Below are 25160 nucleotides of genomic sequence, written 5' to 3'. Positions count from 1 at the left end.
GACATAATCCAGTTTTCTCTCTTGTGTCTCTAGAATTTCTTTGGATCCAGTAGATCCTGGGAATCCTCTGGGGGAGCATAATTAGAGACCCTGTGTGTTGCTTTCACATAAACCTGACTCCTTTGAGTCTCATATTGAAATGATTGCATTGGAGGGAAGGTATTACTGGTTTTTTTTAAAAAGATTTATTTTTTTATTTATTTTGAAAGAGTTACAGGGAGAGAGGGAGAGAGAGTCTTCCATCTGCTAGTTCACTCCCCAAATGGCAGCAACAGTCAGGGCTGGACCAGGCCAAAGCTAGGAACCAGGAATTTCTTCTGGGTCTCCCATGTGGATACAGGGCCCAAGCACTTGGGCCATCTTCCTCTGCTTCCCCAGGCACATTAGCAGGGAGCTGGATCAGAAGTGGAGTATCCAGTACTTGAACCAGAGCCCATATGGGATGCTGGTGCCACAGGCAGAGGCTAAGCCTAGTATACCACAGCACCAGCCCTAGGTATTACTATTTTTGTAAGAAAATAGACATAGAGAGAAAATACAGCTTACTCTAAGTTAGATGTCTAGCTGGTCAGTGTTCAGAAGCTTAAAGAAAATGGCCTAGGTTTACTCTAAGTTTAGATGTCTAGCTGGTCAGTGTTCAGAAGCTTAAAGAAAATGGCCTAGGTTCATCAGACACAACTGAGATCAAAGTTCTTTTGGGGGGATGAACTGTCTCTTTTATTAATTTTTGATGTTTTATTTTTTTATTTGAAAGAGTGACAGAGAGGGGTGTGCGCGCGCGCACACACACACACACACACACACAGAGATCTTCCATTCACTGGGTTATTCCTCAAATGCTATGCATGGACCAGGCCAAAGCCAGGAGCCAGGAACTCCATCCGGGTTCCTACATAAGTGGCAGGAACCCAAGTACTTCAGCCATCAACTACTGTCTTCCCAGGCACATGCAGCAGGATTTGGATCAAAAGCAGAGGTGGAGGCCCGTGCTGTGGCACAGAAAGTTAAGCCTCTGCCTGCAGCACCCACATCCCAGGTGGGCGCCAGTTCGAATCCCAGCTGCTCCACTTCTGATCCAGCTCCCTGCTATGGCCTGGGAAAGCAGTGGATGATGGCCCAAGTCCTTGGGCCCTGCACCCATGTGGGAGACCTGGAAGAAACTCCCGGCTCCATTCTGCTGATGACCTTGGACTGTCCGAGCCACTGAGGGAATCCTGGGCAGCTGTCCTTTCTCCAGAGTGCCATCCTGCTTCTCATCTGCTACACCCGAGTGCCTGGAGATCACTTTCTGCGGACTGCATGGAGCCATGTCTCCAATCTCACGGTGCAAAAGTGAAGCCACCACAGTGGCTAGGACTCAGCCCGCACACCGGGGGTCTCTGAGACCGACCCACAGCATGCTGGGAGAAGCACAAATGGTGTTGGAAAGGAAACTTTGTCTGCTCAGAGACCAGCTCTCTGTTGCATCTTAAACAACCCTAGGTTGAGGTGAAGGTTAGACATGGCCCCTTCCCATACCCCTACCCCGTTACCTTCACGCGGCCCAGCCAGCACCTGTGCCATCCCCCACGCTGCCCGGAACATACCTTCCCTTCCCTGAAGCCCATGTGCACGCCCCAGGACAGGATCTAAGCTCCTACACCCTCTCCAATCATCTTGACCTTGTCTTTGTCTCCCTTCTCACCTGCTGCACTACCAAAAACAATCAGATTAAAAAAATCGACAAGAACTTGCCCTTATCTTGTTTGTCTTAAATTCAAAAGGATGAAGGATTAAGGTAGACAAATATTTAATTTGCCTCTTGGCCAAAACAGGGGAGACCAATGTAGAGAAATACTTAATAAATATTTAATCTGTCCTGTTTCCAAAGGAAGAATGATTAAGGTAGACAAAGAATGATAACATTTAAGGTAGGTCAACATTAAGTTCTTTTTTTTTTTAAGATGTATTATTTATTTGAGAGTTAGAATTACAGAGAGATGGAGAAGAAATGTCTTCCATCCGCTGGTTTACTCCCCAGATGGCCACCATGACTGGAGCTGGGCCGATCTGAAGCCAGGAGCCTCCTCTGGGTCTCCCACGTGGTGCAAGGGCCCAAGGACTTGGGCCATCTCCTACTGCTTTCCCAGGCCATCAGCAGAGAGCTGGATTGGAAGAGGAGTAGCCGGGACTCGAACCAGTGCCCATATGGGATGCTGGGCCAATTCTGTGTTTTTTTCTTCCCAAATCACCTGTCCGACCACGGGAAGGCATTGGTAAGTATTAGCTAGGGAGGTGTGTTTCTCCCCCACCTTCCTCTTCTGCCTGGTACCCTGGGCTGAGGGATGGGGCTTTCTACAGCCATTGATTAAGAAAGGACTCAAGGCTCAGCCTTTAACTTCCAAACAGACTTTTCCCAGCTCATGGCAGGGATGGCAGCTTTTGAAGAAGATGGCATGAAAGAACAGCCACCATTCAACCAGACTCAACATCCAGCCCAGGGCCAGGGCAAAGGAGAGGCAGCTGGGGGAGTGGGTCCCAGAGACACAGTGCATGCCCTGCCTGTGACCACACCAGGGTGGTGCCCCAGGAAAGGGGGCAGGCAACAGAACCCCCAGGTAAGTAGGGGGGTCGTCGAGCAAGGAAAAGGACACTGTGCTCCCTTCTTGCGGTACCCAGGAAAGTGACTTCTCTGTGGGTCCCCCTACTGCCCACAGCTCACCGTGACAGCAACAGAGGAGACACCAGCGTTGTCTCCTGGGCTCCTAGGGGTGCATGTGTCCAAGAGGAAGGAGACCAAGTCCCTTAAGATTAGAGTGATGCATGTCTGGTTATGTATGTAGTCCTGAATTATGATTTAAAAGTGTGTTCCCCCTGCGTGGGAGACCCAGAAGAAGCTCCTGGCTCCTGGTTTCCGATCAGCACAGCTCTGGCCATTGTGGCCAATTGGGGAGTGAACCAGCGGATGGAAGACCTCTCTGTCTCTCTCTCTCTGTCTCTCCTCTTCTTCCTATGTAACTCTGACTTTCAAGTAAACAAATAAATATATATTTTTTAAAAAAAGTGTGTGCCCTTTTCAACCCATTCTGAGTTTTTGTCAATGATGTGGACCTGGCTCTACACATTTGGCAAAACTCATCTAAGAGACACTTGGGTGAATTTTCTTCCATGTATCTCGCACCTCAGGTCTGATTTAAACACACACACACACACACACACACACACACTATGCTGAACCTAGTGATAAGAAAAGGAGAGAGAGACACCTTCCATCTCCTCATTCTCTTCCCAAATACCCACATCAGCCAGGGCTGGACCAGGCCGAAGCTAAGAGCCTGCCACTCCATCTGGGTGTCCCCCATGGTGGCAGGGCCTCCAGTATTTCAGCCGTCATCCCCCTCTTCCCAGGAGCATTAGCAGAGAGCTGGATCAAAGCCGAGCAGCCGGAGGGGCACTCTGGTGTTGGATGCAGGGATCCCAAGCAGCAGCTGAACTCACTGCACCGCAACACCCACCCCCCAAACTTCTTATTAACTACAATAATTTTTTGTACTGCCTTTTGTCCTGGCTGCTTAACCCCTCAACCCATAGGCCGCACCTTAGCCAAGTGACAGAGCTGATCGCCAATGATGGGGCAGGAATGAGTCCCTGCCCACCATGCCTGGGAAGCACGTTTTGCCTGTTGTTCCTGAGTGTTAAACACGTGTGCTTTAATAGAGCCCCAGGGAAAAGCAGGCAAACTCTCCCAAACTGTCACGAAACAGCGGGCAATTCTTCTACCAAATCACGGTGCAAACTCTCCAGGACAGGCAAGGTCGTGCACCTGCCAAGGATGGGGTGAATGCTGTGGCGCTGCAGGTTACACCGCCACCCAGCACTCCCGCCTCCCATATCAGAGTGCCGACTTGAGTCCCGTCTCCTGGGCTTCCAATCCAGGCCCCTGCCAGTGCACCTGGGAGACAGCAGACAATGGCCCATGGGGGAGGTCCAGATGGAGTTCTGGGGTCCCGGCTTTGCCCCGGTCCAGCCTGGCAGTTGCAGGCATTTGGGGAGTGAACCCATGGATAGTAGCTCTGTCTTTCTGTCTTCTTCTCTTTCTCTGTCCATTGATCTCTCAAATAACTAATATTTCAAAAAATAATAAATATGATTAAGGAAATCTGATGAGCAAGCTGTGGGTCTAGCATATGGGGACGATTGATAAAGTCTAAACACAGATTGGATATTACTGGTTATCAATGCCGTGTGTTCTGATTTTGAGAAGTGTACTGAAATTACATGAAAAGAATCCGTGTTCTCAGAAAATCTATGCCAAAGTATTCATGGATAAAGGGACATGATGAGTCCAGCTACTTTCAGATTATTAAATAAAAATGTGTGTGTGTGTGTGTGTGTGTGTGTGTGTTTGTATGGATGTGTGTAGACAAAGACGAAGACCAGAGAGAGGGAAAAGGGAGAGAATACGAATGGGAATGCAACTCCAATAGGGCAAATGTTAATGTCTGGTGAGTCTGACTGAAGGAACTACAGGACTTTTTCAAACTATTCTGTAACTCCTCTGTAAGTGCAAAAACTATATCATAATCAAAAGGTTTTAAAGAGCCTTATTACTGGTCTGCAAGCACATGAAGAACTGTCCAGCACCATCAGACATTAGGGAAATGCAAAGCACAAGGGGACACCCTGTAAGAAGTCCATTGTCAAAAATATAGACAACCCTTGTCGATACAGTCTTGGAGAAACTGGACCTGCATGGCAGTTTCTTAAAAAGGTAGGCACCAAGTTATCATTTACCCCAGCAATTCCACTCCTAAATATACACCTACGAGAACTGAAAACAGATACCAAACATACCCTTCTGAAACACAAATGTTTATACTAGCATTATGCATATTAAGTAAAAGGTAGAAGCTAACCAGATGTCCATGGATGGCTAGGCAAAGTGCAACATATTCATACACTGTGGTATTCAGCAATAAAGAGAAGCACTGACACATTGCACAACACAGGCACACTTTGGAAACACCTCTGTAAGAAAGAAGCCAGGGGCCAGCATTGTGGAGTAGCAGGTAAAGCCACTGCCTGCAGTGCACACATCCCATGTGCACACTGGTTGGAGTCATGACTGCTCCACTTCCTATCCATCTTTCTGCTATGGCTCGGGAAAGCAGTGAAGGATGGCCTAAGTCCTTGGGCCTCTGCACCCGCATGGGAGACCCAGAAGAAGCTCCAGGCTCCTGCTTCGGATCACAGCAGCTCTGGCTATTGTGGCCAACTGGGGAGTGAACCAGTGGATGGAAGACCTTTCTCTCTCTCTCTCTCTCTCTGCCTCTACCTCTCTCTGTGTAACTCTGATTTTTAAATAAATAAATAAATCCTCCAAAAAATATTGGATGAGACCAGGCTGTGGTCCCTGGTGGCAGCACCTATGTATTCACCTACATCATCCAGAAATCCCCCCCACCATCAACACACGCTCTGAAATAATGTTCAGTAAGCTATCTAGTCACCCTTATCCAGCCTGAATGTCCACCAGAATTACACATCACAATCACATGTATATTGTCATATCTTTCATATTTTTATATTGACTTCTTCTTTTTTTGGACAGGCAGAGTGGACAGTGAGAGAGAGAGACAGAGAGAAAGGTCTTCCTTTACCATTGGTTCACCCTCCAATGGTCACCATGGCCAGGGCGCTGCGGCCAGTGCACCATGCTGATCTGACGGCAGGAGCCAGGTACTTATCCTGGTCTCCCATGGGGTGCAGGGCCCAAGTACTTGGGCCATCCTCCACTGCACTCCCTGGCCACAGCATAGAGCTGGCCTGGAAGAGGGGCAACCGGGACAAAATCCGGTGCCCCGACCGGGACTAGAACCTGGTGTGCCGGCGCCGCAAGGCGGAGGATTAGCCTAGTGAGCCACGGCACCGACCTTGACATCTTTTTCATACTCTGAAATTACAGATGATCTCCAAGGAATGGTAGGGACAAGTCCTGATCACTTCATGGGGGGAAACCTTCCTGTGTATGACACAATCGCACTGACACTGCTCGCCTCTTTGATAAACTGAAACTTGGTAGTGTTTGTACAGCAAATAATATCTAGAAGGTGCAGCAGGAGGGAGCTAAGATGTTCTGGCTGTCAGCACTGCACTCAGACACTGATGAGAACAGCTATTCCTACACCACACCACAGGATCTAAGGAAGCAGGTGAGTGACCACAGTGCCTGGCATGAGAACAAGAAGAAAAGACACTCTGAGGAATGCAGGAAGAAAAGAGGACAGCCATACCCACCTCTCAGATCCAAGTAGCAGGGAAAGGGGTGTCTGGTTTTCTGCTTGGAGGAGAGAGGAGGAATTGCACCCAGACCTTTGATGTTAAACCCAGTACCAGGCTCACTACTATGAAACATGGTGCCAGACAGGGCCCCAGGGCCATTGCTCCCAAGCCAGTGGCTACAGACTGAGCCCAAGTGTCCTCTTTAGCGAGGTGTCAAGGGGACTGCCTCAACCATCCCTTTCTCAATCTTGGAAAGAATACAGAACAAGACCCCAGCCACTGAGAAACAAAGTGATTTCAGGATTGTGCCCTGTGACTCAGTGCCCGTCTGATAAATACCTGACACTGTTCCTATCCCAACATTTCCCTTCCCCAAGCCCCTGCTTCTTGATTGACCCCAGTGCCAGGAGTGCCAGGTGGAGACCTGTGACCCACGTTAATCAGACTTACATTCCAAACAGCATCACTGATGGATGATGGAAGTGAGTCCACTTCAGGACCGGAAGCATGGGTCTTGGGCTCCAGAAGTGATTGCCATTTTGGCACTGGTGGCGTGGTACTTGGCATCTGGCTCAGCACCAGGAACAGGACTGCAATGATAGACTATCCCTACTTAGGCACTTCCTCAGTTAACTTTGAACAAAACACCAACCGCAGCATTAGGACAAACCTGGGCTTGGAGCACTCTCTAGTGCTAAAACAGTGACAACACATCAACAGCAGACTTATGTTGCAATCTAGAGCTGAAACAGCCCAAGTGTCCATATGCTCTGAAAATAGACTGCTTGGAATTTCTGGAAGGAAAGTTAAAAACAAAGCCACAATTTGAAGGCTCAAGGAAACAATCCCTAAAGTTGAAGATGATGTAGTGCACTTACAAGCATCAAGAACTTTCAAGTAACCACAACCTCACTTAAGGAACAAAGTAAGTTTTCAGAGGTCAGACAGACGGCAACTGACATGTACAGATTCTCAGATGTAGAATTAAAAAGAGCTGCTGTATTGCAACTCACTAAGCTTCAAGAGAAGATGGCACAACTATTCAATACTCAGAGGAGGAGGCTTACTAGAGATGAAGGTAGTTTTCTTTTTTTAAAAAGTATTTATTTATTTGAGAGGTAGAGTTACTGATAGTGAGAGGGAGAGACAGAGAGAAAGGTCTTCTTTCATTGGTCACTCACCAAATGGTTGCAATGGTGGGGCTGTGCCGATCCGAAGCCACGAATCAGGAACTTCTTCCAGGTCTCCCATGCAGGTGCTGGGGCTCAAGGATTTGCCCCATCTTCTACTGCTTTCCCAGGCCATAGCAGAGAGCTGGATGGGAAGAGGAGAAGCCAGAACTAGAACTGGCGCCCATATGGGATGCCAGCACCTCAGGCAGAGAATTAAACTACTGCACCACGGTGCCGGCCCTCAAGAAATGAAGGTAATTTTCAAAAACCAAACAGAAATCTTTAAGCTAAAATTATACTAACCAAAACTTAGAATATGATAGAATGTATCAATGGGAAACTATATCAAACAGAAGAAGCAGTAAACTCAAATATAGGCTATTTGAAAATGAACATATGGAGGAGCAAAAAATAAAAAAAATTCCAACAAGTATGAAAAGGCTTACGTGTATTTTAGGATTCTTTGAAAGGTACACACATCTGGTGTATCTCTTCAGTGCAGTGGTTAAGACACTGGTGAGGATACTCACATTTCATATTGCAGTGCCTGGGTTTGAGCACTAGCTCTGCTTCTGAATCCAATTTCCTGATAATGTACACCCTGGGAGGTGTCAGATGATAGCTGAAGTATTTGGGCCCTTGTCACCTATGTGAGGTACCTGGATTGAGCTCTGGGCTCCTGGCTTTCACTTGTCTCAGCTCCAGCTGTGTGGGCATCTGCAGAGTGGACCAGTTGATAAAAGATCTCTCTACCTTCAAACAATAAAAACAAACAAACATATCTACATTATTGTGGGTCAAGAGGAACTGAGAATATTAAATTGGTAGTCAGTACACACAACTAGATAATACAGAACCATCCTGAAGTCTGCAGAAAGGTACAGTGATCCAAGTGACAGGAAGGCATGGGGTCACCAATTAGATTTGATTCAACCAAGTCCATCCCGGGATGTATTAAAATCAAATTTGTCTCCAGGGAAAAGATGAGGCTCAACATTGCAAGAGAAAGGAAGTGAATGACACACCAGACTGTCCCAGTTCACTTCTAGAGTGATAGGGCAGGATTTACAGATGGCACGAAAAGAGATGTGATTCTCACAATGTTCTTGGAGAACCTGCTGACCAGGGATATTGGATCTAGCAAAGTTATCATTCTGTTATGGAGGACAGATAATGTTATTCTCTGAAAAACAAGAGGTGAGAGAGGTTATTGTCTTATAGATCTGTCCTACAAGAAAGGAAGTTTTTTAAACTGGAAGAAAGAGATGCTAATGAGTAAGAAAAAATATTAGAATGTGGAAAACTCACTGGTACAAGTCACTAAATACACAAATTCAGAATGCTCCCATATTGTAAACAAGGACATCCACAATCCATATGTTTAGTATGAAGAATAACAAGCAAAAGAATTAAGAATAATAATTCCACTAAAAATAATAGATAATATAGATTTAAAAGTAGACTTCAAAAATTCAAAATGTAGGAAGGAAAGGAGTATAATTTTAGTGTTCTTTATTAGTATGTATCTCTTGTTTTTTTTTTTGTTTGTTTTTGAAGAATTTATTTGAGAGGTAGAGTAAAAGACAGTGAGAGGAAGAGACAGAGGGAAAGGTCTTCTGTCCGTTGGTTCACTCCCCAGTGGCTGCACTGCAGAGCTGCGCGGATCTGAAGGCAGGAACCAGGTGCTTCCTGCCGGTCTCCCAAGTGGGTACAGAGGCCCAAGGACTTGGGCCATCTTCTACTGCTTTCCCAGACCATAGCAGAGAGCTGGATTGGAAGAGGAGCAACCGGGACCAGAACTGGCACCAATATGGGATGCTGGCACCGCAAGCAGAGGATTAACCTAACATGCCATGGACCAAGCCCCTTGTTTTTTCCTTATGCCAAGATGTCTACATGTCAAACAAGCTTTTGATAAGCCAAAAATGTTTTAGTAAGACTCATGGTAAACACAAAGCAAAACTCTATAATATAATAACCAAAGCCAATAAGTGGAAAATTAAAATACACAACTAGGTAAGATCATTTAGCCACAAAAAAGATTATAGAGAAGAAAAATGGTTCAAGTCCTTGGGCCCCTGCACCCACATGGGAGACCTGGAAGAAACTCCTGGTTCCTGGCTTCAGATAGGTGCAGCTGAGCCAATTGGGGAGTGAACCAGCAGATGGAAGACCTCTCTCTCTCTGCCTCTCCTCTCTCTGTGTAACTCTGAATTTCAAATAAATAAATATTTTTTTAAAAAAACCTTTCAAATTTGAACAAGTGGTATTAAGGCCCATGAGCAGTTTGTTTTGGTGAAGACTACAAGTGCTCACTAGAAAAAAAAAATGTGTACACAGTGTAACAGTGTAGTGATATATATATATATATATATATATATATATAGTAATAGAAAGGCTCTACAGCTCCACTAATTAATGTTTTTATATATGTACATATATATGATTTGTTTATTTGAGAGTAAGAGTTACATAAAGAGAGCAGTAGAGAGAGAGAAAGAGAGAGAGAGAGAGAATCGTCCATCTGGTTCATTCTCCAACTCTCCCGGATGCACAGCGTTGTGGGCCAGACAGCATCCACTCCCGAGTCTTGGCTCCTGCCCCTGAGCAGGGCCCCCAGGTGTGAGAGGTGTTTCCTGCTGGCTCAGTAACTCTTCTGTCCCCTGATAGCTGTGGAAGAGGAGGTCTGGGGATGAGCATTTATCACCCTCGGTCTCTTTCTGGACTAAACAGGCCATCAACTCCACACCGAATGTGTGAGAATCCCATGGTTTTCAACTTATTGGTATTTATTTGCATTCTATTGTTTGCTAGCAAGTCTGCAGGGCAGGGAGACTAAAGAGAAACTGCCCACGCCCGTGACCTTCAGGTGATGAGGCGAACAAGGCTGCCATGAGGACTGGGAAGAAACTGACAGGCAGGACAACGCCATGGCCGCATGGCTTTAAGGGGTGCAGGGAGGCCTCCTGCCCCCGTGTCTGGGGAGAAGTTTCTCCAGGGGTTGGTGAGTGCTGTGTCAAGGTAGGGCAGGACAGCAGAGGGGGACACCTGCATGGGTTCCTGGGCACAGGAGGGGCTCCTTACAACGAGGAAGTGGAACAGAGAGTGCTGTGGTGCATGTGCAGGGGATGGGGACGCTGGACTCTGTGGTACCAGGCAGGCTGCAGATGAGACTTGGGTTGTCACTGCCCTGACCATGATGGGGTGAGCAGGAGAGGCTGTCCTGGGGCCTGAGGCAGGGCAGGGAGGGGCTGGAGACAGGTGCATCTTTTGTTCCTCATCCACCTCCAGGGTCCTGATAGAGGAGGAGATGGCCAACAGGTGGGATCGTCACCTGACAGTAGGGGACAGAAGCCACGTTGCAGAGGTGAGTTCATCCCTCCCCCCGGGCGTCCTCCATGCTGGGCCAGGTTGGCAGGGGCTGTGCAGCCAGCTGCCTTGTCACCCAGAGCAGATTCATCCCGGGTGCCTCCTGAACCCATCAGCCTGGGGCCATCGTGTCAGCCTCACCAATGAGCACTGCTCTGAAGGCAACAAGAGTTCTTGAAGGAGTGCAGATTTCCGCCTTGCCATGGGGCTGTGCCCGCTGCAAGCCCACCTGACTGCACCAAAGCAGCCCAGCAAGGCGGGGTGGGAAAATGGGGGGACACTTGGTGCCATCTCAGTGTAGCCTGCATGCCATGAGGTGACAGTGACAAGGACCGGGTGCTTCAGGCGTGGAGCTTCTAGTCCTGGGGGAGGCCTGGAGCACACCCACCTTGGGCACACACGTATGATGCACATAGAGAAATACATGTGCACCCCACAGTAGAAGACAGCTCCCCCTCCCCGGAGTAAGCAGCGAGGAAGTAGCAGGAAGGCAGCCAAAGCTGGAAGCCTTGAGGCTGGGCCAACCCTGCTGGGGTCCCTGGGCTCTGCAGAGCCCGTGCTGACCACGAGCAGCCCAGGGGCTGGAAGGGCTGAGCTGCTGCTGGCAGTGACCCCTGCATCCCTCAGGGGTGGGTGTCCCGGTGATCAGCACCCCGGGAAACTGTGGGCCTGTGGCTGCTCCTGCCCGATGCATGCTGTCCCTGTCCTTATGGTCAGCAGCAGCCCGGTGTTACCAGCGTGCGGCTCAGGAGCTGGTGCCCAGGAGTTCTCAGTGCTCTGTGCCTGAAGCCATGGTCAGTGTCAGGACAGGGCCCTGGCTCCCGCTCTGGACAGTCTGGACCACGCTGGCTTGAGGTCCTATGCAGGTGGTGCTCAGCGGGCTGCTCCCCTCCCCCCATCCCAGGAGGATGCCGGTGTCCACCTCCTAAAACTCCTGGGAAGAAGGGCTGGAACAGAGCAGGAGGGGTCGGCAGGGGTTGGGAGTGCTAGGGTGGGGCCTGTGGTAGGACAGGAGGCTGCAGCCTTGGGAGTCTCCATTCAGGTCATTGCAAGGGCAGTCCCGAGTGTGGGGACCTCAGGGAGATGGACAGGCCATGATGGGGCTCCCTGTGCCACCTTGTATTCATAGAGAAAGGCTTTCACAGTTGTGCTGTAATAAAATTGCAGAGGAAGAAAGGAGGGGCAGGAGGTGCAGGTTGCCTGAGACTTGGGACCGTTACGGCAGGTGGCAGAGGGCCCTGGCACCCCTGGTTCTGGGGCAGTTCTGCCAGAGCCCTGCCCTCTTCACCTGGGCCCTGGGGAGAACACAGGCCCCACTTCTGGTGACTTTTTATGAAGCCGGGATGAGAACCCTGACCCCTTGCCAGAGCTGTGTGTCACTTGGGATTGGCTGGCAGGATTCTGTGACATCACAGTCACTGAGAACTGTGCACTCTGGGTTGTCGGCAACCAGCGGTCAGTAGTGCATCTACTGCCCAACTGACCAGATGTTGGTAGCGTAGGCAGGAGGCACTTTTGCTAGAATCCAATGGATTCGCGATGGAGGTGAGTGGGACTTGCTCTGTGCATGAGCTGTGACATGGGGAAGGTCACGCCAGGTGGGTGGCACTGGTCTCCCACGCCAGGTTCCATGAGTGATGTGGCTGAGCTCTCAGTGGGCCCCTGTGTGCAGAGCGTGTATACAGTCGTCTCATTCCTCCCACTCTGCTGGTCATCAGTGTCGAATGGGCCTTGGTGTGAGTCTGTGTCAGACACGGGTTCAAGACTAGGTGTTGGATCAGCTGGTATCAGGTGGGGCAGCGAGGCTGGCTCTGAGAGCCCTAGAGACGCGGGGGCTGGGAGAGGGCCAGGGAGACCCTTGGACTTGGGCTCCCTGGAGGACACGTGGATGCCAGGCTGGGAGAGGAGCATCCTTTCCCAGGGCAGGGGAGGCAAGGTGGGGGCTGTCCTTCCCCAACTGTCCCTAGTCCCTGTGCTCTGGACAAGTCATCCTCCTGGGACCCGACCACCAGGTGCCCGCCCACCTGGCTGTGTGGCTGTCCCCCCTCTGACCAGGGGGACAGCCCTCAGGGCAGCAGTTCCCGTGGGCTCCCTGTGCTGGCTCACATGTGCGTGTGTGTCTTACAGATTGGATATGGACGCCCTGAGGTCCGGCAGGGCCCAGGAGCGAGCAGGGATCATCTTGAAATATGAGCAGGTACGGGCCAGGGTGCTGGGAGAGGAGGTAGGACCCTGCCTCAAGTACTGTGCCTGTGAGAGCCAGACCCCACCTCCCTGGGGACACAGTGGGGAGGGTGGCTCAGCTTCCCTCAGTGACTGAGACCCGGACTTCTCACCTGGGTCCCCTCTCCCCTGCAGGGTCCCCGTAAAGGGCCCCAGTTTCACCTGGGAGAAGAGGACAACGAGAGTGGAGCCCTTGTCCCAGACAAACTTGGCTTCCTGCGGTGAGTCCTCTGCACCCCGATCCACCCAGGGGAGGGACCAGGGTCAGAAACCCCACCATTAGGTAGCACACCTGTCCCCAGGCCCCCTCCTTGATCCAAGCTGTTGTCACAGTGCAGGCACAGGTCAGCGTGTGGCCAGAGCTGATGACCCAGTGAGTGAATCCAAACTGCAGGCAGGGACAGAACTGGACATGGGGCAAGCACGGGGCACACTGCCTCTGAGGCCTCTGTTCATGCTAAGTAGAGGGGGTGGCTTGAGGGTCTTGCCCTGCTCCTAGGGGACACAACCGGGCCATCAGCATTCCAGAGCTGTGGCCACAGGGTTGGGGCACCAGCCTAGAAGGTGGCAGTTGTCCAGGAGGTACCTGGGTCTCAGGGGCCAAGCTAAAGGCTTAAAGGCCTGGCCTGAGGGACGGCCAGGGATGTGACCTCAAGGCTCCGAACCTGCCTGCAGGCTTCCCCAGTACAGACCGGGACAGAGGGGTTTGCAGCGGAGGGCACTGTGCTGGGAGGAGTGGGACCTGAGGGCAAGAGACAGACTTGGAGGCCCCGTGGCTGGAGGGTGGGCTCCGGTGACCTAGAGGGATGGAGCCGTCTCGGCCACCTTAGCTCTCGGGGATGGGGGTTCTGGCTCCATGTTGTGCCAGAACCTGGAGAAAAAGCAGGAGCCGATTGGTGGAGAGATGGCCACGGTCCGGGCTGAGGAGGGTGAGGTGGGGAGCAGGCACCTCAGGCAGCCAGTGCATAGGGAGGAGGGTGGGCAGGGGGGTACCCAGGGAGGTGTGGTGGTCCCAGGTGCTTCGAGTCCCAGCTGCACACTCACAGCACTGGCAGCAAGGGCTCCTCCCTGGCCCTGGGCTCCCTATGCTCACGGTCACAGCCCCTGCTGGGTGTCTGCCTGCAGCATGGCTGCCCCCTCCCTGCCCTTCTCTGTGCCCTGGGCTGCACCTCAGCAGGGTGAGGAGGACACGGGTCCTGTCCCAGCCTTGCTGGGGAAGTGGACCATGCGTGGTTCAGTGCCCATTCTCATGGTGTTGTCTCTCTTGCCTTTCAGTAAGCAGAAGCCGCCCAGGCATGGATGCCTGGCAGTGCAATGGGTAAGCTGACCTTGGCCATGGACTCTTCATCTAGGAGGCAGAACTAGCAGGCCTGTGGGTATAGGCAGTGCTTAGGGGAGTGCCATATGGTCCTCCAGGGACAGCAGTCCCCAGGAGATCTGTTGAGGCCCACATGCCCCAGAGCAGGCCTGCAGCTCTGAGGTCCCCACCTGTGGGCCACTGTGACCCACTTTCCTGGATGAGATGGGACTGGCTTGAGGATGGCTTGTCCTGTGGGCAGAGCCCAAGCCCCTGAGGCTCCCCTAGTTGGAAGGTCTGGGTGCTGTGGTCTGCCCCTTTGCTGGCTCCTCCCAGCTGAGTTGTCCACAGCCTCCTGAGCTGCATCCGTGGCTTCTCCAGAGGACACTGCTGGGCTCACACCATCCTGTCTCCATTCCCAGCATAAACATCAGGAGGGCCGCCGACTGCAAAAATGGAACAAGATGCTGCGAAATTTCACCAAGTACCGCAGCAGTGAGAAGGTACCTGGACCTGAGGGCCCCTGGGGACCACTGAGGGTGGAGTTGGGATGGACAGTGCCCATCGCTGTGCCTCTCAGACACAACTGTCCTGCCCTGAAAGGACACAGGTCATCTCAGCCCAATGCCCTTGCACCCAGGACACTGTCGCAGTAGAAGATCCAGTCTCCCCTGGGGCCACTCCCAGATGCAGGGCAGGCACAGTTCCTGGTGCCCTGTGTGGGCAGTGAGTGCACCACAGAGCCTGCACTGAGCCCTCGGCCCTCCTCTCACTGTTGGGTCAGGAGGCCCAGGTCCAGGCAGATCTGGGGACACAGCACAGAGCCCAGGGCTCCCCTTCCTGCTGTCTCACCCTACGCTCCCCCCCAACAGAGGGCCTGGGGCGGGTCTCACCAGAGCCTCCTCTCTCCTGTAGTTCCACCGGAGAATTGAGAAAGGCATCCCTGCCCAGGTGCGCGGCAAGGTGTGGGCCATGATGCTCTCCGTGGATACCAGGAAGGCCCAGAACCCTGGCAAATTCGAGGTATGGCTCTGCGTGCAATCTGAGGCAGGCCGACCCGCTTGGGCCTGCTCAGGAGCGCAAGGCTCCCGTGTGGTGGACAAGTAATGCCAAGGAGGAGTGGTCATTTGGTTGGGGCCCCCACCCGGCCCTCCCCTCTGCCTCATCCACGTCTCCCCAGAAGCCTCCTCCATGTCTCCCCACACACAAATGGGCCTGGACACAAGGATCCGGTCAGGGCCACAGCCCTCATCCCTGTGGTCCTGCCTTGCCTCTAGGCCCAGGACTGCCCAGTGCCATTGTGCTGGGTCCTGAATGGATAGAGACGGCCTGGAGTGAGGTGGAAGTCCTGTGTGCTAGGGCCCTCAGCTGGCTCTGTCCCTAACGGCCCTCCCCACACCTGACCCTGCTTGTGCGTTTCTTATGCTCGCTGGGCCCTGCCCTCACCTGGGCCTTCTCATGCCTGGCCTGGCCTCAGCTCACCCAGCCCCCACCTGGCCTGCTGGTTCCATCGGTCAGAGTCAGCTCTCAACTGCTTCTGGGAATGAGGGCTGATCCATCAGAGGGCTGGCCCCGGGCTGTCACCTCCCTGGCTGACATCAGGGAGCAAGGAGCAACTGAGCCGCCAGCCCCGCCCTCGCCCAAGTCTTCAAGTGGGGGCTGCCCCTGGGGCCAGCTCCAAGTCCAAGAAGGGTGTCCACTCTCTTGATGGAGCTGGGGCTCTCCTGCAGGGGGCAGCCCTGAAGGCTGGTCAGGGTGAGGCTGACTCCTGTCCTGTGGGGCCTGAGAGCCCAGTGAGGAGGCTCGGAGGCCTGATTCAGTCTCTCCTGCTCTGGGAAGGCAGAGGTAGCACAGAAGGACATTGGCAGAGCCCCTGGCCTCAGGCTGACTGTAGCGGGTCCACAGTGGCCCCTCTGCTGGGCACTGGGGGTGGCGTGGACACTAAGGTGAGTGGGGAACCCATGACCCTCCGTGGATCAGGGGAATGAGCTTCCCTCAAGGGGAACTCTCCCTGCCAACCAGAAGAGCTGATGTGGCTTTGGGGTGCTTGTGTGACAGTGGGGGTTGGCTCGTCCTGAGGCTGGCCCCTCCCCCTCGGCCCTGCCCTGCAGGAGATGAAGGAACGGGCCAGGTTGTGCTCAGATCAAGTCCAACAGATCGATGAAGATGTAGCACGCACGTTCAGAAGTCACATCATGTTTCGAGAGCGATACGGAGCCAAGTGAGGCCTCTGGGCTGGAGGGGCCCTGGGGGAGGGAGGTGCAAGGGTCCTGGGACACATGGGGTCCTAGGAGAGACGTGGGCTCACACCTAAAGCATAATTCCTGTAGGACAGAAAAAAATGGATCCATGGCCTTCTATTTATACTGAACAGTTTGCTTTCCCAAAGACACTTTGGTGGGAATGAAATGAAAAGGAACACAAGGGGAGACAGTATTTGCAAAATACAGAAAATGAAGTTTGTAAATCTCAATAACAACAAAGCAAATGAGGGTTCCCTGCCCTGACATGGGCCAAGGCTCAGGAGGGCCCCTGCATGATGGCACACACAACTCTCCTACTCAACGCGTGAAAACATGCTTAGCACCTAAACCACAACGGGGCACCAGCGCACAGCTGTGAGAATGGGGGAACTAAGACCACTGAACGCCGGGTGCTGGGGAAAACGTGAGGTGAGCGCAATTCCGGTTCGTTGCAGGAACAGAGCACAGCACCCAGGCCCCCAGCAGCACCCAGGGCCATTTCTCACAATGAGAGACACACACCTTCCACACGAACCCCAGCACACATGCACATTTACACAACCACCAGAACAGCTGAGTGCATAAAACCCTCACGCAAGATTCAGGGTTGCGTTCACAGTCACTGGACGCAGGACTAGCCTGCACGATGCTCAGTGGGGAAACGGATAAGCAACCCGTGTCACAGCTGAATCCGAGAACGGGATTCAGTGAGAGGCAGGACGAGGCTCGGCCCTGGGCTCACCTGGATGCATCTCAGGTGCATCCTGCTAAGAGAGAAAGCATCCCTCAAAGGCTACACGTGCTATGATCCACTCACAGGACGTCTGCAAGAGGCCAAACTCCAGGACACACAACAGGGCAGTGGTGGCCACGGGCTGGGGGAGGTGGGGAGTTTGGCCACAGAGGCTCATGGGGAACACATAGGCCACAGGAGCTGCTCCCTATCAGAATGAACGTGCATGGGAGGCTGACTCTCCATGGCTTAGACCCACGGGACTGCACTTCCCACAGTGGGACGCTCACCTCTGCAATGAACACCCACCTGGGGAAACGAAACTGCACATGACTGCACCCTGGGAGATGTGCATGTCCCTGCAGGCAGCACTCACCCACACGGTGGACTGCTCATGAGCAGAGTATCAAGGGCCCTGCGTGTGGCTGTCAGGCTCTGTTAGGCAGAGCCACACTGAGAGCCTCGGCAGCACTGGACGCACAGCCTCTGTCCTCTCTCTTCCAGACAACGCTCCTTATTTGAGGTGCTCCTCGCATACTCAATGTACAACCCCGTGAGTATTCTGCGATAACGTTCCAAGGTCATATCCAGAGCTGTCCATGCAGGGTGCCCCTGGTCACAGAAATCCTAGCCTGGGTTGAGGGGGCCTCTCTAATCCACAAGGCAGAGACTGAGGGGTAGAGTTCAAGCTCATGGCCTCCTTGGCCCCAACCTCAAGTTCTGGGGCAGAACGGAAGCCTTCTCCTGGGCTGGGCTCTGTTCTGGCCCAGGCAGGCCTTACTATGGTGCTTCTTCCTCACGTCTGCAGTGGGGCCCAGCAGGGCACCTGTGCAGCAGAGAGCTCCAGAGGCCATCACGGGTGTGCAGTCTGCACTCCCACAACAGTCTTCCCCTTCCTGACATCTGGGGTGGGGCTCATACCTCTTCTTAACCCTGCACAGCCTGCGCTCAGACCCTGCAGGATTCTCTCCAGGAACTTTGAGAGATCCTGACACCCAAGGGGCAGCAGTGGGGCCTGGTGGTAATGCTCAGCTCTCCCAGGAGAGGTCACCCTTGCCACGTGAGATCATCCCAGCCAGGGAGGTCCCTCTGATGTGTTTTGTGTTCTTCCAGGAATTGGGCTACAGCCAGGGCCTAAGCCACGTGGCAGCCCTGCTGCTGATGTGGCTGAGTGAAGAGGATGCTTTCTGGGCCCTAGTCCAGCTCATGGGGGACAGCCAGCACGCGATGCATGGTGGGTGATGGGTGTGGTGGGCGTGGTCCTGCAAGTGCAGGGATGGGCATGCAGACAAGTGACTGGGACATTGTCCCTCACTGGCTGCTGCGTGCATAGGGCAGTCTCCCTCAGAATGCTTTCTTAGAAGCCAGGGCCGGCAGAGGACCCAATACCAAGCCATACCCCTCACTTCCCATCACACAAAGGTCCTGTGCCTTGTCTTTGACAAATGACCCTTAGGTCTCTACTGGCCTTACTGATTCACATCTCTACTCAGACTCCCACCCACTGAGCCACACCCTTGCAGAAGGAGCATCCATTCTAGGGTGACCCCTCCTCACCCTGAGTGTCCAGATGGCCCTGAGGCACCCAGTGTGACTGCAGTCCGCCCAGAGGTCACCTTAGGCAGCCTGCCCTGGGCTGTCAGCTGTACCCCCCCCTTCCCCTGAGGCTCCCCTGCCTGTTAGAGCTTCCCCTGACCCTCCATGTTCAGAAAGAACCCGCCCCAAGCCTTTGACTTTCCAGCCTTCCCGGGAAGACACTCTGAAGTGAGGGCCGGGGGTTTGCTATTACTCAGATTTCTACACACCGGACTCCCCAAAACTGGAGCGATTCCAGCACCACCTGGGAGCTATCATGCGTCGCGTGCTCCCCTCCCTGGAGAAACACCTGGTAAGTAAACATCTCCTTTCTCCCCTCGGGGGCTCTGTGCTGAGGGAGGGGAGGACAGAGAGGGGTCCTGACTGCTTCCTGGGCCAGGGGAGGCTACGTCCTCACCAAGACTTTCCTTGTTACTGGGGTCTGTGGCAGCTTGGGTGTTGGTGTGTTTTCCACCACTTGTTCCCCCAGAGTTTGTGTAGATTGAAGGGAGATGCTGTCCCCAGGGTAGAGTGGACTGAGGGACCTGTGTCCTTTCAGGAATCTGCATCGCTGGGAGGGGGGATGCACCTGCTGCTGGGCTTCCTGCACCCAGGGGCTCTGCCACAGGGCTCAGATTAGAGGGAGTCAGGCCTGGGCCCTGGGCCCTGGGCCCTGGGCCCTGGGCCCTGAGCCCCCTCTGCCTCTTCTCAGGAGAAGGAGGGTGTGTGCCTTGAGGACTACACCGCCCACTGGTACATCCAGTGCTTCCTGGATGGGGTAAGTGCCCCAGGGACCCCTTGCCCAGGGAAGCTCCTGCCCCAGTACCTGGCTCTCTTGACCTGGTGGCCTCTGACTCTGAGCTCCCCCAGCCCCAACAGACACAGGAGGGAGCCTGCTGTGCAGACCAGGCAGGCCCTGCTCTGCTGAGGGTGGTCCAAGCTGAGGCTGAGCCTCAGGGACAGCAAGGAGGGGACAGGTCCCACCAGGACCCATCCTGAGAGCCTGGCAAAGGCCAGAGCCCTACAGTGAGAGGCAGCAGATCCATAGACCCTGGGTGCCACAGGCTGGTTTCAGCACAGCCCAAGGGCTGACCCCTCCCCCAGGTCCCTGGGCTGTCTGGCATCTCCAGGGTGGCTTCCAAAGTGTGCAGAGCAGTCTGCGTGGCACCAGGGTCCTGGATAGGCCTTGGTGCTCTTTCTCTCTGGGCTTCTAGGGCACAGCTAGGATGCCCTATGACACTGCACACCCACCCACTGTGGGTCCTACTGAGGCCCTGACGCGCGGGGTCCTCCAATGCCTCTGTTCCCCAGGTGCCGTTCCCCCTGGCACTTCGGATGTTCGACATTTACATCCTTGAGGGCGCGCACGTACTCACCGGCATGGTGTACACCGTCCTCAAGGTCCACCGAAGTAAGTCCTCAGGGCCCACAGAGGCCTGGGTGCTGGGCATGGAGGAGTTGGGGGGGGTCCCATGCTTGGCCCGGGTGAGCAGAACCTAGGGGAGGGACGAGTTTTCTGAGTTCTTGGCCAGCTTAGGGGGCATTGCGAATCCCGTTTCATCCCCAACCCCCAAAAATGGCGCCTCCCAGCCTGACACCCACCCCCATGTCCAGAGCCCATGTTGAAGATGCCCCGGGACCACATCCAGGAGTTCCTGCATGCGCTCCTTCCCCACTGCCTGGCTCTCTTGACCTGGTGGCCTGTGACTCTGAGCAGAGCTGAGCTTCCCCAGGCCCAGCAGACACAGGAAGGAGCCTGCTGTGCAGACCAGGCAGGCCCTGTCCTGCTGAGGGTGGTCCAAGCTGAGGCTGAGCCTCAGGGCCAGCAAGTGGGGGACAGGGCCAGGGTCAGGGGTTGCAGCAGAAACAAGGGTTGGAGCAGCCATGGTGGCTATGCCATGCCTAGGGCTCCTCCTAGCCTGACACCCACCCCCATGTCTAGAGCGCCTGATGAAGATGTCCAGGGACCACATCCGGGAGTTCCTGCAGGTGACCCTGAAGCAGGCCTGGTCACTGAGCGAGGATGCAGTCATCAGGCAGCTGCGGGCCTCCATGCGTGAGCTGGGGAAGCTGCAGTGCCTCCTGCCTCCCGAAGGTGAGTCCAGCACATGGGCCCCGTCCCATGCTCCCTTGGGGGAGTCAGTAGTGGGAGTGCCAGGCCCTGGCAGCCCCACCCAGGGACTCACCTCTTCCTAGTCCTCCTTGTCCTCCCTGGGCTCAGCAGTTCTGCTTTCAGGAGCTTCTGACAGCATGGCCTGGCGGGGCCTCGGGCAGCTTCCCTGGATCCTCCTGCGGGGTGGTCCAGCCGGCACTGGATCTCCTTCAGCCATCTGAGGACCCCTGGAAGGCCCACGTGCCCTGAACCCAGTAGTGGGGGCCGAGTCCACTCCTGTGAGCAGGGTGGGCGCAGAGGCAGGCGCTGGGGGCCCCCACGGCAGAACCCAAGTTCAGCTGAGTGTGGGCTCTGCAGTCCTAGCCTTGGGCCAACAGAAGTCAGCAGGACCCGGAGCAGCAGTGGCCTCTGGGCTCTGGTGCAGAGGGGTCCCCGTTCTTGTCCCCTGCTGACAAGGACCTGAGCACCTGGGTCCCCATGTAGAGCACAGATGGCTTTGTCCCAGCTCTAGAGGCTGGCAGTGGGGGCCCAGGGGCAGCCTGTTCAGACACTGGGAAGTCCCCACTGTGCTTCCAGGTGCTGCCTCCCCTGGGTGCTCGTGAGACAGAAGCAATGACAGCCCAGTTTCACCGGGAAAGGGACTGTGGCCCAGGGGCAGAGGACACAGGGAACCCCTGCCACCTCTTTGGAAACCACATTCCCTGTCCCCGAGGGCCTGGCCAGACCCCATGTCTGCCACACACCCCCAGCTCTCACCGCCATCATCTTAGGCTCAGTTCCCTTCCTACAATTGAGGAGGGACTCAGATGCGGGTAACTCAGCCAATGCACTGTTAGGGCCCAGGATTTCAGGTGGGGTAGGTAATGGGGTCCTGAGTTGGTGCCAGCAGTCTCCAGAGATGAGAGAGTGAGGTGGGGGGGCTCAAGGCCTGTCCAGTCTGTGGGCTTTGAGGGGAGAACCAGAGGTGTCCCTGTCATTCCCATGGCCCAGGCTGCATGCACCATTCCTTCTGCGGCCAGCAGGCTGGAGGTGTCCTGAGCATCACACCGAGTAATGGGGACCCCAAGGGTCAGGTCAGGGCAGGCACCCTGCAGGCCAGATGGTGGCCGTGGAGAAATTAAACCCATCTGTTCTTTTTCCAGATAAGCCAACCGAAGATGGCAGCCCGGCCCTGCAGGTGCCGCCTGGCTCTCAGGAGCGCGCTCCCCCACCAGTGTCCATCAAGACCATCGTTGAGCGCAAAGGCTGTCACCCTGCTGCTGCAGCTCCCCAGGAGCCAGCGGGGGCTTCAGCTTCTGTCCCCGGGGAGACCGGTCCTCTCAGATCTGCCGTCCAGCCCGACTCCAAGCAACACACCAAGGAGGAGAAGGGCAGTCGTGGCGAGAGCAGCACCCAGCCCCGCGGCCAGGGCTCCTCCACGGGGGCCTCAGGGTCAGGGGGCGCCACCCACCTCTCGGGCCCACAGTGCTCCTGGCTGGACGAGCCAGGCCCCCTCCGGCGCTGGACTTCCCTGACCAAACTCAACGTGACCTTCCAAGATGACTCCGACTCCGAGGACGAGGAGTACTACAGCGGCCTGGAGAAGCAGGAAGAGGACGAAGAGGAGGAGGAAGGGGAGGAAGACCAGGCTGCTGAGTGTCCTGCGTCTCCCTGGCCAAAGCTGCTTCGGGACCTGAGATTCGTCCTGCCCGAGACAATTTTTGAAGAGGACGAGGAGGGAGGCTGTGAAGAGGGTGCCTCCCCAGAGCCCTCGTCCCCAGCCCTGTCTGTGAAGTCCTCAGAGTCTCTGCGTGGCCCAGGCCTCTTGGCCCCACAGAGCTTGCAGAGCAGGGGAGACCTGTCCCGATGGGGGGGCCTCCCAAATCTCAGCCCGCCTGTCAAAGGCGCTGATTTCTGGCCCCTGGAGCTGGGTGGCCAGCAGGGTCTCAGGACCCCTCCCCCACCTGCCTCAGAGCCCCTGGATCCCGGGCCCATGCAGGCTGTGCCAGCCCTGGGAGCAGGGCTGAAGACGCCCTCCCTGCATGGGAGCCCCATGCACTCTGGGGACACTCACGGGCTGGAGCCTGCAGGAGCCAGCTCTGCACTGGGAGACCAGGCCTGTGTGCCCTCCCTGGCTCGAGGCCTCCTTGCTGCCCATTCCATGGAGGAGCTGGATGTGTGTGGGCACCTGGAGGGGAAGAACAGCCCACCAGGTGTCCAGCTCAGACGGGCCAGAAGCTTAGGCTGTCTGAGCACAGTGGCCTCCCCGATGGACAAGGCTCCTCTCTGGAGCTCCTCTCCCCCATCCTGAGGCTTCACCCATGCTCATCTCGGCCAAGGAGGCTAGCTTGTCTATGCCCGCCGGCCTCCCTGATGGTCAAGGCTCCTCTCTGGAGCTCCTCTCTCCCTCCCTGAGCTGCCTCACCCTAGCTCAACTCGGCCAGCATCTAGCTTCTCTTTGCCAGGCATCCTCCCTGATTGACAAGGCTCCTCTCTGGAGCTCCTCTCCCCCACCCGAGCTTCCACACCCTAGCTCAACTCGGCCAGCATCTAGCTTCTCTATGCCCGCCGGCCTCCCTGATGGACAAGGCTCCTCTCTGGAGCTCCTCTCCCCCTCCCTGAGCTTCCTCACCCTAGCTCAACTCGGCCAGCATCTAGCTTCTCTTTGCCTGGCATCCTCCCTGATTGACAAGGCTCCTCTCTGGAGCTCCACTCCCTCACCATGAGGCCTTATCCTAGCTCAACTTGGCCAGAAGCCTAGCTTCTCTATGCCCAGCGCCTCCCGCCTGACAAGGCTCCTCTCTGCAGCTCCTCTCCCCTCCCTGAGCTTCCTCACCCTAGCTCAACTCGGCCAGCATCTAGCTTCTCTATGCCTGGTGGCCTCCCCAATTGACAAGGCTCCACTCTGGAGCTCCTCTCCCCCTCCCTGAGTGGCCTCACGCTGGCTCATCTCGGCCAAGGAGCCAGTCCACTGCCACAGTTGCTATGGGCACCCTCAGAGCAGGAGATGAGATAGGACATGAACCCAGGCACCTGTGGGCTGCCACATACCCCTCCCGCCTTTGTGAAGGAACCCTCGGGAACTTCTGCCCCTTGTTGATTGTGTATTAAATTGTTTCAGAATGCCTTTGATTTTGTGACCCCTGGAGCCGAGCTGCCACACAGGGTCCCTGAGTCCCTTGCAAGAGGCTGGAGGTGCCACAGCCTCCAGATGCAGTCAGAGACCCGGCTCAGGGTGCTCCATCACTTCCTGAGATTGACCTGTGCCCAGCGTGGACCAGGGGAAAACTGGAGGAGCAGCAGTGGCTGGGTACATGTGGTCTTTGGGACAGTTCAGGAGTGTGGGCCCAGCCAAGGGACCAGGCCCATGATCACCTCTGTGCACTGTCCTGGGTGTGTGGGCACCAGGTTCCCACTCTTCTTTCCTCCCTGCCCCATCTCACAATCCAGCATCTCATGGCCTGAGCCTGCAAGAGGACCCCAGGGCACTTCTGACCACAGACCAGGATGCCAGTGGGTGGAGGCAGCCCCAGAATGTCCAGGTGGTCCTGGTGGCACACCTGGCTGGCCAGATGCCCACATGCCCTCTAGCAGCTCAGGCCTCCTGGGCTGCTGTCACAGTGGGTTCAGCTTCTCCAGGTCATGCTGTCACTAGGGGTCATTAGCATGGAGAATGTGTCCCCTGACGTTGGGAGAAGAGACTCCTGGCTCAGAGGCTCCTGGCCTGGAGGCTCCACAGGGAAGGAGTCTGGAACCCTACCTTGGGCAGAGAGAGCATCCCAGTTCTCCAAGGGTCCCTGACACTTGTAGCCTCTTCCTCAACCCACACGACCTCCAAAAGGCGACTAGGCCCTGTTCATCAGAAGCCACCTGGGTCATCCCAATGGGGCAGGTTAGGCCATAGCCATTTTCCCCTGGGTCTGGAAGGCCCAGGATTCTCTAGCTGTTGAGTCTGGTTTGGAGTTGACCACTCTGTACTCCGTTCTTGAATGAGCCATGGCTGTGTCACTGGCAGGACCCCAAGGGCTCAGAATCGCTGGTCCCCACAGGGTGCTTTTTGCAGAATCACACTGAGGCCAGAAGCTGACGAGATAGAGGGTGACAAGTGGCTACTGTGCTGATGACTCATCTCTCCAGGGTGGGGAGCCACAGCCATGGGCCAGTCCTGAGCCTGCTCCTGTTCTCCAGTGCTCGA

At 55.0% G+C, this 25160-nt stretch overlaps 2 protein-coding genes across 4 annotated transcripts in view; one reads left to right on the top strand and one right to left on the bottom strand.

The window, feature by feature from the left end:
* LOC127490054 (beta-microseminoprotein) overlaps positions 1-20371 on the bottom strand; it is a 48318-nt gene extending 27947 nt beyond the window's left edge. Inside the window, exons 1-4 of one of the 3 annotated variants that reach the window (XM_089313670.1) lie at positions 20250-20371; positions 8093-8186; positions 7443-7575; positions 6712-6851 (exon numbers count right to left, since the gene is read on the bottom strand). In XM_089313670.1, coding sequence (XP_089169796.1) covers positions 6712-6851; positions 7443-7566 — 264 coding nt within the window. In that variant the 5' untranslated portion in view covers positions 7567-7575; positions 8093-8186; positions 20250-20371. Of the gene's footprint in view, positions 1-6711; positions 6852-7442; positions 7918-8092; positions 8187-20249 lie in introns of those variants that run through there. The other 2 variants (XM_089313672.1, XM_070067856.2) reach the window with 2 other exon arrangements.
* On the top strand, positions 17383-24062 carry LOC138845417 (uncharacterized). The gene is made up of 7 exons (XM_070058091.2): positions 17383-17851; positions 18412-18532; positions 19092-19186; positions 19586-19651; positions 20185-20284; positions 20816-20968; positions 22129-24062. Exons 1-7 carry the CDS (start codon positions 17840-17842, stop codon positions 23274-23276), a joined length of 1695 nt encoding a protein of 564 aa, XP_069914192.2. The 5' UTR covers positions 17383-17839; the 3' UTR covers positions 23277-24062.
* The last annotated feature ends 1098 nt before the right edge of the window (positions 24063-25160 follow it).

The sequence above is a fragment of the Oryctolagus cuniculus genome, chromosome 15 (assembly GCF_051225735.1).
Source record: "Oryctolagus cuniculus isolate XC-2025 breed Fujian yellow rabbit chromosome 15, ASM5122573v1, whole genome shotgun sequence".
Lineage (NCBI taxonomy): Eukaryota > Metazoa > Chordata > Mammalia > Lagomorpha > Leporidae > Oryctolagus > Oryctolagus cuniculus.
Note: the sequence above shows the minus strand (reverse complement) of the source record. Positions and strands in the feature narration are given on the sequence as shown.